Raw genomic sequence first — 13,776 nt, forward strand, 5'->3', positions numbered from 1 at the left:
CCTAGCTAGTGGAACAAGAAAGACATGGATCTATATTCAATATGCAATCAAAGGATTTCCCCCTTTCAGAATGGTATAGAATATAATTCTTTTATTCATCATTCATTAGAATCCCCAATAGAAGAATTCCATTTTTGCTTCGCTCGTACGTAGCAATCCTTCCTCGCAGAGCGGCATACCCAAAAAAAAAAAAAAAAAAAAAAAAAAAAACTTCCGTACTGTATCAAATGGTCATCCGTTAACTCTCGCATACATCCCACTTATCTCTCATCTCAATTTATAGAAAACGTTCTTCATGGCCTATTTGCTAAATCGCGAGTTCACAGGGTCACGATAGATCCAGTCCCTTCAAATGCAAGAGATAGGCCGTTTATTTAAACTAGAATTCTATAAGTATAGTACGCAAAGAAGGAGCTATATGAAAGAGGAAGATAAAGGTGGCACATAGGATATCATCCTCCTTTTTTATGTAGTCTATCTATCCGCCAACTCAACCACTTGTTCAGCTTTTGCTGATGAAAATTGACTCAAATTTGGGATGTGAAGTGAAATCAGCTGCTCACAAAGTGTGTTTGGTTTGCTTTGGTGATACATTCCATTCCAACCTAAAAATGTGCCTCAGCCTAGCCTAGCCTAGCCTGGGTTGGTTTGGTTGGTTTACTAAGTACTTACAACATTGATTGATATAATAAAAGCATATATACATATACACCCACGGCAGGGGGGGCGGGTCAGAGCCTTGCTTTCACTTGATGACCTACCTGATTTGATTGTCTCCAAATTATTCCTGCCAATTTGCATAACATACATACATACATTCTGTTTGTTAGATTCTCTTATAATAAACTATGCGACATACATACATACATATATACATATTAGCAAGTGAAACATACCTTTTGGGTCATACATACATACATATATACATATTAGCAAGTGAAACATACCTTTTGGGTCATAAGAATTTCCACCGCAACATTTAAATCTCCATCTGCAGCTGCCACTGCAACTTCAACTTGTGTCTGAAAACAATACATTCATTCACACACCCACTTAAACCCCAAAATTTATTTATTATTTGAAACTAGCAAACACAACAGGGCAATCAAATCAGATTCACTTGTATACCTACCTTCTCAAAACCCATTGCAACAAGTTTCTGAATGTTTTCATCTAATGGAACGTGGCCCTAGTTCGGTATGTATAAAGATACCTCACGTGTTACTATTCTGCCCGACCGAGAAATGAACATGTGGGATAGATTACTTTTTTAAATATTCAATTGATTCCACATACTACCTCGTGACGATTTTCTCTTGTAGTTGCTGCAACAGCTACAATATTCTCTGCTGCTGCTGGTCTGAAATGTGAAGCAAGAAAAATTGGAACGCAACAGGGATGGATGATTTCTAAATCATAACACACTTGCAGAAACTCAGATATCAAGTTATTAAAAGATCAATGAAACAAGGAAACTAGCAAGAAAAATAATGCCTTGTAGAAGAAGCTGGGAAAAAACCAACAGTTTCACCAACTAGCAAGAGCACTATGATATGTATTAACACTTAATTTATAACCACTTTACAGGATATAAAACAAGTTTGCTGAAAATTTTACTTTCCTTATTTCCGAAAATTAAATCTCTGTTCTCCATTTCTTAAACTATATAGATATATTCATCAAAAAACCACTTTTAGTTTCACAAACTTACAATCAATCTTTCCAACCAAAGTTCACCAAAAAAGCAAGCACTGAGACATGATCATCAAGTGATGATCAAAGATGATACAATACAATTTCACACTATGAATCTGATTGATAACAGTTATCAATACACTTTTCCTAATACCTTCCAGTTGGTTTCTGTTGTCCACCTACTGATGGACCCGACAAATGCCTCTGGCTGTCGTTATCATCCAGCAGCCTAGCCATTAAATTTGAATCAGGATTTCCAATAGAAGAACCTCGATTTGGGTTAGAACCAAGGGTCCTTCCCGCTCCAGGGAATCTACTATCACCTTCCATGGACTGTATTTTAAATGATTAACTTAGGGAACTTAGAATCAGTTTGTCAAAAACTTCACGCAACATTCACCATGCTAAACAAATTGAGAAAATTAAATTCATACCTGAGGAGGATTTTCTCTCTGTGGCAACAGTGAAGAAAAGTTCCTCCACATATTTCCAGAAAGCAATCCACTTTTAAAGAGAATAAGAATATTAGACACCAATAGTAAAAAAGAAAATTTTAAAACACACAGAAATAACAGTGGAACTTCAGGAAAAAGGAAATGAGCACCTTGAAGTTGTATTTTGACTTGAATATGTTGGAAGGTGACCTGAAACATTACTGCCAGTGCACATCATAAATTTTGGTCTCCGCACACAAGTTGACTGCATCAAGAAAAGCAAGAAGGGGTAGGTAGGAAGGAGGGGAATAAAAATTTTAAATATGCGAGTTTGCAGATAAAAATGCACTCAGCAAGCAGGACCTCCACTACCTCTCTATCTCAGGGAAAACGAATTTCAATGAGGAAATTAATCTAATTCCAACTCTCTGAGTTCCACCCACCACCCCTTCCCCTATTCTTTTTCTTTTATAAAGATATAGTTATGTTATGTCGAGAAGTTCAATGCACCAGTTTAGGACAATAAAGTCAATTTTTTTACTTAACCACCTGGGAGATGGGCAGTTTACTTACAAGCCATGATGAAGATTCAATTGCTGAAAAGCGAGATGTGTCTGGTATTATAATGTTGAAGAAACCATATGTATCTGCTACCACCAACAAGGAGATCAAAAAGATATGTGTTAGTAGGTTGTTAGAGGAAGTCTCCTAACTACCCATTTGAATTTTGAAATAAGTGGTTAGGAGTTTCCCTTTAGCTTGTATATAAGCATAGGCTTCCTGTACTCTATTTATTGAGTTCATTATCGCAATACATATATACACTTCCTTTTAGAGTTCAACAATATGGTTATCCCATAAGCACATCAGGAAAATTATTAAGCAACACAATAAACAGTAAGAGGTACTGAGAACCTAGAAAAGATTGGGAAGGGCAAAAGTAACATACATAGAAATCCGGACAAAATACCGGATAAGTGTCCAAGTAATGAGACGTTTGGCATAAGAAGCTGGAAAACCACTAGCAAGATCAATCCATACCTAGTGCACACAATAATGCAGTTAAAAACCGGTTAAGAAGATAAATCTGTGATTTAAAATGATTTTAAAATATTAAAACAGACATAAAAATAGAAAAGGAGGGCAAGAATTCAACTACTCCATAATTGCTAAGGAAGTAGCTTCACTTACCATTTAGCAGGCACATTAAAAAGTCCAAATACACTGTTAAAAAAGAAGAAACTTTAATTAGTAAATATGCAAGTAATTGGAGAACATATATATGTGGGGGCTGTATATTCAATGCCGAAAACACTATACCCTAGATATCTTTTGACAAATCAAAGTAATTGTTTAAAAAACTAGTCCAAAAGAGACAGACCTTGATAAATTGCCATAAAGACAAACACTAAATAGCAAGTTTTATGCAAAATAGAGTCCAAACATACAAAAGATCAGAGAACCATTATGACATTTGTGTCAGATGAATCACAAAGCACAAACAACCGTAAAAGACAAACCTTCTACTCTGAATACCACTTAGACTTGTCTCTATCACAATCATTGAGAACAGAACCCCAGAGAAGCCTATAGCACACTGATGCATTAGTTCTGGATAGGAGAGAAACGGATTATAAGCAACAATCAGTGCTATAAGTAGATGGATCACAGCATTGCTTGTAGCTAACAGAACTACTATGTAGAAAAGGCGGATTGATCCCATAATGCGCTCTAACTCAGATCCCAATGGAACAAAAGCTAACATATTGAACAGAACATGCAGTAGAGAGCCATGGAAAATAATAGATGTAAAAATCCTGTAGACTGCAAGGGAAAAAACACAACTATGTTAAGCCATTAAGGTTTAACAATGTATTTGTACATATTGCAGCAAAACTTTGAAATACACCTAAAACATAAGCATACAAGGTATTGGTATTTAGCACAAAATACAAAAATGCAAAAGAATAAAACAGCACACAATTTTATTTTACTTATTGAAACCCTCACTAGTGATTTATCAAAACTGGACAAAAATTCTAACGTGATTGTGTAAACCTAGTTATCTGATCTGGAATCCTCAGTGGGAAACTCAAACATCCCAGAACACTGCCTGTAATCATTGTTTTGTCAAAACAAAGTAATCTGAGTCCAAGTAAAATACAAGAACTTCAAACAGCCAATAACAAAAAACGAAAAGTACAATGACCATGAATCAATGATCAGATTTATTCAAAACAAAAACATAAATGAAGCGTACAAATTCGTAGGATAAAAAATGCTCTAGTATTTTAGGTTAAGCTATGTTTCAATTTGGTTGTAAATGTTTTATGGAGTAATAGTTTCCAATTTGATCCTAAATAACATTGGTTTCAATTAAAGGCTAGTGCTATTTCAAACTTATTTCTTGACAGAGCGATTAAGACATTTTTGGTATTTCATAAATATATTCTTTTTTTTCAATTTCAGCTTCATTTTATTCTATTACGGAGTACTATTTTATTTCTCTCTCCCACTATTATTCTCCTAAAAAATTTTAAATTCCAATTTCGTATGTTAGAATATTAGACATGCAATAAATTAGTCTTGTTAGTATTAATTACTTCAACCCAACGTGAACTAAATGACTCACAGGATCATTATTGAAAGCTTTAAAACTTAAGGCCATTTAAGATCTTAAGAATGCTAGAGAGAAGTGAGAACGCTTTTATTGATGTAAAATATAGAATGATGTTGTGTACAATGTGTCAATGTGAGGCAATGGGTGAATGGGCTAAGAATTCAATCACACTACAGCAAAGATTGGGCTCAATGATCCCCTATTAATCTATTATATCATAATACAACTCCTTGTTCACCCAAGCTAATTACATCATAATAGGGTTAGAGTATAGTCTCCTAAATCCTAATACAACTTCAACGGTCTGCATGACCCATCAAGATTAGGAAAGCACCACAAGCAGGTCTTATTGGGCTACCAAGCCCAAGATTCTAGATTGTGCACCCAAGCCCAATAAACTCCTTGAGCTAGCCTACTCGCCAAGCCTATTACGGTATTAGTATGGGCGTATGGGAGATAATACCCCATCAAGTGATATATTAGCTGTCAATTAGTCATAATTGAACCCTAGATTTAGCCTATTACGTAAACCATTGCTGTCAATTAGTCGTAATTGTAGCCCTAGATTTAGCCCATTACGTGACCATTGTGCTATACATATTACTATAAATTACAGCACAAGAAGCATAAAAACTCACAACCTGTAATCCTAAAATGTGATTGTTATCACAAGTAGGCCCACACTTGGACCACCGTTACAACTTACTAACATGGTTGACCACCACATTTTACTAGTGTTGCTCTACCTAATAATTTTGAAAGTCATTCCTCTCCATTGAGTCCATCCCTTATACTAGCTAGAGTTTATTATGAGGATTATATTTAGTATCAAACTCATTCAGTTATTCTCACAAATGTTACAGAAACATCTGCCACAAGCATTGATCAAGTGCAGCCTGTTGTGTTCTTACGTCACGGGCAAGAAAGCATAAGGGAAAATGAATAGAGAATAACAGTTGGAAAATAAAGAGAAGAAAACACTGGATTTGCTTGAGACCCAAAACTCCCTTAGACCCTTTTTGGGATTCAATTTCTGCTTGCATTATTCTCAATAATACTCCCTTTTTATAGGGTAAAATACAACTCATAGAATGGCTAAATAAGCTAAGTAATCTGCTGAAACCTTCTAGTTTATTTCTAAATAATTAAACTACCTAAATTAATTCGAATACTAAGAATAATAAGTTAAGTAACTATTTAGTAATTTCTAAATAACTATTTAGTAATTTATTAATATCTAAACTATGTAATATAATAAAATAAGACTTCCTAAAATCCTGGTCCCAAGCATGTATCAGCAGCCTCTCTTGTCCTTAAATTTAGATTATATCTTATATGCTTTAGAAACCCTTCTCATGTTGAATTTGTTATTAAACTAATGTGTGCTCATAAATGTTCCACAAATGTTTTTTTTTTCGATTCTATTGTTTCGCAAGATCAAGGGACAAAAGATTGGTGTCAAGTGTGAGTGGTTAGGGTTTTACCATCTTGATTACTCTTCACCAATGAGCCAATAACTTGCATCTAATGAGCCTCCAGCATTTCAAATAATTGTTTGGGTCTTTATATCCAAAAAACAAAAAGATGGGCCCAAGTTTTCAGGTATTTCCAGTTTAGATTTTAAGACTTGTCAGCTAGGAAAATAGCATTGTTGTTCATTTCCAAAGTGTGTCAATATTCAAGTTGATGTTTGACAGTGAAGGATGGTCCAATGCTAATGGATGGTGTAGGCTTCAACTGCAAGCATTGGTTGTTGTTGGTGACTCCATTCACACCAAAGTGAGAATGTGAGATTTTGTGAGAGAACCAAACCAATTCCAAATTCCAAGCAACAACAACCACCAGCATAACTCTCTTCCATAAGGTGGGACAAATATAAACTTCGCAAGAAGCCAACATTCATGAGGTGATGGCAAGCCATAACCAAAATTTGGCTTTCTTTATTGGCTTACTCTTTCAGAAATTAGGGGAAGAATGAAAAGCCTAATGGTGTTATCTATGGCATTGACCAAGAGATGAATGCCTAGATTATTTATTATTCATCTTCCTCCTACTTCTTCAACTGTTGCTTCCAATCATCCTTTAGATAGATCTAATTCCGACACTTTGCGTGAGCATGGTAATAGCTCATGTGAAAAATAATAAGGTCCTAATCAAACTTACCATCCTCATCACCATAATCTACCTTAAATTTCCAGTTACTCTTCACATAATGGACAGAGTATAAGGACTAGAAAACTAGGTAAATCATTAAATCCCATCTTTAATCCATTACTAAGCTTACTAGCAACTATTACTTTCAGTAAATACTGTCTAGCATCAAGTCACTCCCCTGAATCCACCATTAAAAATCTCCTGAAAAGGAATACAACCCTTCACCTCCAGGTAGCATTTCACCATCCTCTTTATTCTAGACCAAGGGGTCCTTTAGAAAAGTTTTAAAATAAGTAAATAAATAAATGTAAGTTTCTTGTCTAGCCAACTCTCTTATATGTCCTAAGCCATTGCTTTGATCAATAGCCATACCTAGCAATTAACCTCAGTGCTCCCAACAAGGGATAGATGCAGTAATGTTAGCTACTCACATAAAACTTAAAAGGGAAAATAGCATTTTTAGTCTCTATGTTTTCATGATATAGCTATTTTCGACATAACCATTTTCCAATCTCGAATTTCTCACAAAGTGGCTTTTTGCATCCCCAAAAGGGTAACTCCATCAACTGCCACCCTATAAACCCTAAATTACAAGGGTAAAGACATAAAATGGCCACTTCAATTTGGGGGAATAAGGATTTCAATTTTATTTTTGGAGCCTAAACCCATCATCAAGAACAACTCTTGAAATCCTCATCTTCCTTTTGGAGCCTTGAGCCTTTATACAGCTCCTCCAATCTACATGGCACTTGTTCTCCAGTGGTGCCACCTTCCACGACGCTCCTCTATCACCACACCACCATCATCAGCAAGATTACAGCTATATACTCCAAAAAATATACTGAAACTTGGCAAATATATTCTCCGCATCACAAAGCTCATGCTTAAATCCACTTCTGCGACCACTGCTCACACCAATCGGAGACACTGGATCAAATTGGCCGGACTTCAAAACCTCCTCACCATACAGATTGTAGATCTGCAACTTCTAAGTGTTGCTGAGCACATCATACACCTTTGATATTTGCTTCACTTTTTCCTCTGCTTACTCCTCCTTGTTGTTCTTATCTAGATGCCACTAACTCATAATTCGAGAAATTTCTGCAAGTTTCTATTGACGAAGTATGGGCTAGGGTTACATTCTTAGAGAGTGAATGGTCAGATCATCTCCAGCAAGTGACCATTTTATGCTTTGCCCTTGTAATTTTAGGGTTAAGATCTGATATTATTATCATTTCAAAAGTAATAAGTTCTCTTATATACATCCAAAAAACATAGTTGTGAGCTAGATCATAGATTCTTGTATAGTTGTATCAAAAGAAGAGCTTATTCTTAACAAGAATATTGCATATATGAACAGATATAAATGAAAATATACCTTGAAAATGCGAAATTACTTCTAATGGCAAGAAGCATACTTCAGCAAATGAATCGTACCCGACCAAAAGGCAAACCAAGTAAACAACCCCACAAGCAATAATAACAGTAGATGTAAAGAATGGAATGCCTTCCCACCAACTGCCCAACCTTGTTTGTAGCGAAGCCTACAAAGATGGTGTTATGGTTCAAAAATCAAAACTAAAACAAAAGGAATTAAAATAAATTACAGATTATGAAGAGTATGGGATCAATATTCATGGCTCCCTACGTCAACATAGACCTTGTGTAACAATCACGGTTCCCTATGTAACTTACCTCATTAATTCGTGGATGTCAAAAACTCATACAGACGCTATCAATTGCAGAATAACAATATTTTAATCCATTAACTACCATTTGTAACATTCGATATAACTGCACTTCGAATTTACAGCCACAAAGCATTTCGAAGGGAATATAAAAACAAGGCTAAAGTGTCATCCCGCACCATGAACTATAACAGATTTTTCATGCCGCACACTGATCTTTCATAAGTGATTTTTAGAACCACCAATCATTAACTTTTTTCCATCTAACATTTTTTAAAGGTTTCCCAGTTTGAAAATGATGTGGCACCGGTAATATGCTGATGTTGACTTTATTTTTAGGTCAATCTTCCCAAATTTAAATTTAAATATAATAATAAAATCCTACGAACCAGCATAAGAGAGGGAGGAAATGGCGATAGAGTCTTTGAAGTATCAGGCACCGCCGGTGAATAACAACAACAATCAGGTGCAATATCATCCTGGGTTTTTTCGGTTGCTTTCCAAGGCTTGGCTTGATTGTGTTCACTCTGAGAGGCGATGTCGCGGGTTTGTTGGTCGTGCGCCCTCCCTCCTTTCTGCGCGTTGCGAGCTGCTTCCCTTTTTCGTGCGGTTTTGCCTTGATCTCCATGGTCAGTAGTGCGACAGTCGTTTCGGTAACACGCACGGCGGCGGTATAGAAATCCGCAGCAGTGTCATCGGCGACTTTCTCCGCCAGGGACTCGAAGTGGCTGACCATTTTGGGGACTCTATTCTTTTCAAGTTCGACCGTCTTGTTGTCTCTTCTCATATGCTCGGAAGCCATTATTGCACGACACTAACAAATTCTTCTTCTTCCTCTTCTTCTCTCTCTTTTTTTTTTAATCGTATTTGATTGAATCTGGTGATAGAAAGAAAGGAATAAGGGGTATAAATTGGGTGGCAATGGCGATATACACAGCGAAGATTGAGATGTGGATAGAGGACTGGTCTCTAGATTCTAGAAACACCACGTGTTGCGGTGGGGGAGTTCCAGAGAGCATGAGTAAGCTAAAATTTTGGGTGTGGCTTTCCAATTCCCGACGAGACCAATTTCATGAACCCAGGCAACCTCTCATGCAGTACGTCATGCCCGGAAACAGTTCATGTGGACCTGTGGCTTTAAAATTGCAGTGTGATCTCCGTTAGTTCACATTATTTACCAATCCAACAATTTCATTTCCTTGAACAAAGAATCTTAACGACGACCTAAGATTTTGTGGTGATCGGTCTATATATATAAATGTCCTATATATGTATTGATTAATTAAATAGAGCAGTGTAAAAGAGAAGGTTCCATGTATTTGGCAAACCAGGGAGGCAATGCGGCCATGAAAGCAATAACAATGACGGGCTCTATTTCGGCAAATTGATTAACTACCTAGAGTAAGGATTGAAGAGCAAGAATCACGTTAATGGGCAATAACTGGCGGAGGCAATAACAACTATCAAGGAGTGTGGATACATTTTCATAAAGAGATCGGCGGCTCCAAGAATGATGATAATGGTGGTAGGGTGTCAAACTTTGGGCAGAGACAATCTACGCGGGGAGAAATGACACTGTTAGAGTTTCTGGTGAGGGCAAGGGTTGTGAGAGAGGACATTCAACCAAATGGCGTTGGATTATAGGAAAAAATGAAGAAGCTGATATACGAAATAGAAGGCGAAAAAAAGAAAAATAAGAAATAATAATTATAAATTCCATGTCAGCATATTATTACCGGTAACCTATAAGAAACCTGTAAAAAATGCTAGATGGAAAAAAATTAATGGTTTGTGGTTCTAAACATCACTTATGAAAGATTAGGGTGCGGCATGAAGAATTCGTTATAGTTCATGGTGCGGGATGACACTTTAGCCTAAAAACAATTAGAAGTAAACCATGAGCTTTCCCATGAAGAATATTAGAGCAATAAGAGATTCCTCATACCGAGTAATATCTAGCATAACAATCATGTCTAATGTCTTTCCTCCAAAACTTGAAAGGACAAGATGAATTGGAGATAATCTGGGACCAACCACTTCAGTAAATACACATTTATCTTATCATTATCCTCACCACCTCAACAAACATGAAGGCACTGTGATCTGGTTCGTATCAATTTAATCAAACAAGTACTCGAAACTCTCATTCCAAGCTTATATCAAATGCGGAATGGCTGTTACCAACTCAAACTCTCAACCATCACCGTAGTCCATATTGCCCGTAGATTTCAACAAGAAACCACATTAGGGCAGTCTAAAATTAGGGTTTCAACTACGTTCAACCCCCACCCCCCCACCCCCAAGACAAACATTCCATATACATATACACATAACTAGAATTTTGTATGTTTATGAAGAAATCTACGCAGAGATAAACAAAGATACAGGCAAAGGAAGCATGGATGATACCTCAGAGACAATGTTTGGCCTCATTTCCTTGCGACGTTTTCTCGAGATTTCCACTTCGTTTCGTTATTTGGTCTGTTGATACCGAGAGCTGTGATGAGTAGACTCTTTGATGGAGTCGGATCCAAACAGATCTTTACGCCAAGTGTTAACCAGCTTCGAACAGACTTTCTAGAGTTAATCCCAATGTAATACCAAATTTAGTTCCATTTTTTTCGATTTAATCTTAAACTATTTTTTTACTTAATTAAATCATCTACTTTGATAGTTTTACTCAATTGAGTATTTATATTGAGATTAGTAATTTCACCTCTATTAATACTTAATTTAGTCATCAACTATAGTAGTTTTATTTAAGTTAATCTTCGAATATAGTGATTATACCTAATTTAATTTTCAACTATATTGATTTTTCTCGATTTAGTCCTTGATTCTAACCGTCGAGAATTCAATTGGATAAAATTATCAAATTCGAAAATATAATTAAGCACAAGAGAAAAAAAATTGATCACCTAACTATTATACATGCATGAATAACATTTGGTCCTTAGCAATTAAAATTTTATAATTAGATTCATGACTATGTAATTTGTATTACATTTAGTTCTGTCGTCTTATTTTTCAGTCAACTATTGTCGAAAGTGCTCCTTCTGAAAGAAGCAAATGCAATGTTTGCTGAGAAGATTTGGGACAAGTTATGTATCAGTAGATGAGGAGTTTAGAACTCTTAAATAAGTGGGCAGTGTGGAGGAATTCACAAACAAGTATGAATGAATGAAAATTTTGATGTTACAATAGCATCCTTACCTTTCTTGATCATTATTTATTAATTATGTATGCAGGATTAAGAAGGGTATTAGGTGTTTTGTAAGAACATCTAAGCCTAGGAGTCATGAAGATGTTATATCACTCACTTATATGGTTGGCAAAGCAATTTGGGCAAGGAATTGGGGGGTTTCAAATTTCTAGAGACCATTTGATGCAGGACGAGGAAACGATACTCTGAATGTTAACAGAAAAGAGCACTTGCATTAAGCAATAAAATTCTGGGTACTAGTTCCTCCTTTGCCTTGGCCAGCCAAAGACTTTAAATAGAGATTACATAGAAGATTAATTAATGAGCAGAACATAGTAAATGAAATAACAACAGATTTCAAAAAGAACCATTAATGTATTCTAGGTGCATGTGTGCCTGTTGAGCTCTTCCTTCCTGTTCATTCATTTACTCATGTCTGGTTGGCAGAATACCAAGAGTCCATCCGATATCAGTCTCTCCCACTTGAGAAGAACTCGACCTCGAGTTCGAACGATCTGGATATAGCGGTTCAGAATCGGGATGGTATTTGAATATATCCGCAACATTAAATGTTTTGGAGATTTTCCATTCATCTGGGATATCAACTATATACGCATTGTCATTGATTTTCCGAAGGATTTTGTATGGGCCATGCTTCTTTGGAGTAAGCTTATTGAAATTTCCCGTGGGCATACGTTCCTTTCGGAGAAATATCATAACTTCTTCACCAACCTGGAAGAGTTGTTGTCTTCTTTTTTTATCAGCAACAGCTTTGTATTTGGCATTGGAAGCTTCAAGTCGGGCCATAACCTCTTGTTGCACATTCTGCACCTGTTCCACCATGGAATCTACCACCTTGTGTTGTTTAGCCGTAGGTGGAAGACGAAGGAGATCAACAGCATGTCTTGGTGTTTTTCTATACACAACAGAAAATGGTGATCGTCCAATAGAAACATGAAGAGAGCTGTTATATGCAAACTCAGCCTGTGACAAGGCAAAGTCCCACTGTTTAATACTCCCATTACAAATGCAACGGACTAAATTCCCAAGTGTGCGATTGGTAACTTCGGTCTGACCATCTGTTTGTGGGTGGCCAGAGCTGCTGTATTTTAAGCTAGCATCAAGTCGCTTCCATAGAGCAGTCCAAAAATGGGATAAGAACTTGGAGTCTCGATCGGATGTGATAGAGCGTGGAACGCCATGCAGTCTTACTACCTCTTGAAAGAATAGGCGAGCAATATGGATGGCATCAGAAGTCTTTCGACAGGGAATAAAATGTGCCATTTTCGAGAATCGGTCAACCACCACGAACACTGAATCCACACCTCGTTGTGTTCTAGGTAATCCGATGACAAAATCCATTGATAAATCCTCCCAAATATCTTCTGGAGTTGGCAATGGCATGTACAATCCTGTATTCTGCGTATGACCTTTTGAAGATTGACAAGCAGAGCACCTTTTCACAATGGTCCATACGTCTCTTTTCAGTTGAGGCCAGTAATATCGTTCTTCAACGGAGGCAATGGTTTTATCCCTTCCAAAATGTCCTCCTAATCCCCCAGCATGAAGATCTCGGATTAGTTTCTCGCGCAGAGATGTTCTTGGAATACAAAGTCGATTACCCTTAAAAAGGTATCCATCTGCCATATAAAAATCTTGTGATGGCTCATGTAGTTTGACCTTCCTCCAAATAAGACCGAAATCCTCGTCATCTTCATATTGCTCTTTTAACACCTCAAATCCAATTACCTCTCCTTGCATAGTGATTAGTAGACTCCTCCTCCGACTAAGGGCATCTGCTACATGATTAGTGGAGCCTGACTTGTGTTTCAGGAGGAAAGAAAATTGCTCCAGATAAGATGCCCAACGAGCATGCAATTTATTCAAATGCTTTTGATTCCTAAAATATTTCAAGGCTTCATGGTCGGTATAAATAATAAAATCTTGACCCATCAAATAGTGTGACCAAGTTTGTAGAGCTCG

The 13,776-nt window shown here is 36.7% G+C and overlaps 1 protein-coding gene across 1 annotated transcript; it reads right to left on the bottom strand.

The window, feature by feature from the left end:
• Nucleotides 1-419: 419 nt before the first annotated feature.
• LOC109173422 (rhomboid-like protein 15) lies at nt 420-11,195 on the bottom strand. The gene is made up of 13 exons (XM_019322655.1): nt 11,001-11,195; nt 8,282-8,447; nt 3,650-3,953; nt 3,321-3,353; nt 3,079-3,170; nt 2,703-2,776; nt 2,300-2,394; nt 2,130-2,199; nt 1,850-2,028; nt 1,300-1,360; nt 1,133-1,189; nt 948-1,022; nt 420-787 (listed from the first exon to the last, which is right to left on the bottom strand). Exons 1-13 carry the CDS (start codon nt 11,022-11,024, stop codon nt 782-784), a joined length of 1,236 nt encoding a protein of 411 aa, XP_019178200.1. The 5' UTR covers nt 11,025-11,195; the 3' UTR covers nt 420-781.
• Between the last annotated feature and the right edge of the window lie 2,581 nt (nt 11,196-13,776).

Source organism: Ipomoea nil, unplaced genomic scaffold, assembly GCF_001879475.1.
Source record: "Ipomoea nil cultivar Tokyo-kokei standard unplaced genomic scaffold, Asagao_1.1 scaffold0480, whole genome shotgun sequence".
In the NCBI taxonomy this organism is placed as follows: domain Eukaryota; kingdom Viridiplantae; phylum Streptophyta; class Magnoliopsida; order Solanales; family Convolvulaceae; genus Ipomoea; species Ipomoea nil.

Bases quoted from the DNA above. Each gene is read 5' to 3' on its own strand.
- LOC109173422 (XM_019322655.1), bottom strand. From the start codon at position 11,024: ATGAGGCCAAACATTGTCTCTGAG. The intron at 3,171-3,320 runs GTAAGTGAAGCT...TGTGTGCACTAG, and splicing joins TTTAATGTGCCTGCTAAATG to GTATGGATTGATCTTGCTAG. The intron at 2,029-2,129 runs GTATGAATTTAA...TTTAAAATACAG, and splicing joins AGAGAGAAAATCCTCCTCAG to TCCATGGAAGGTGATAGTAG.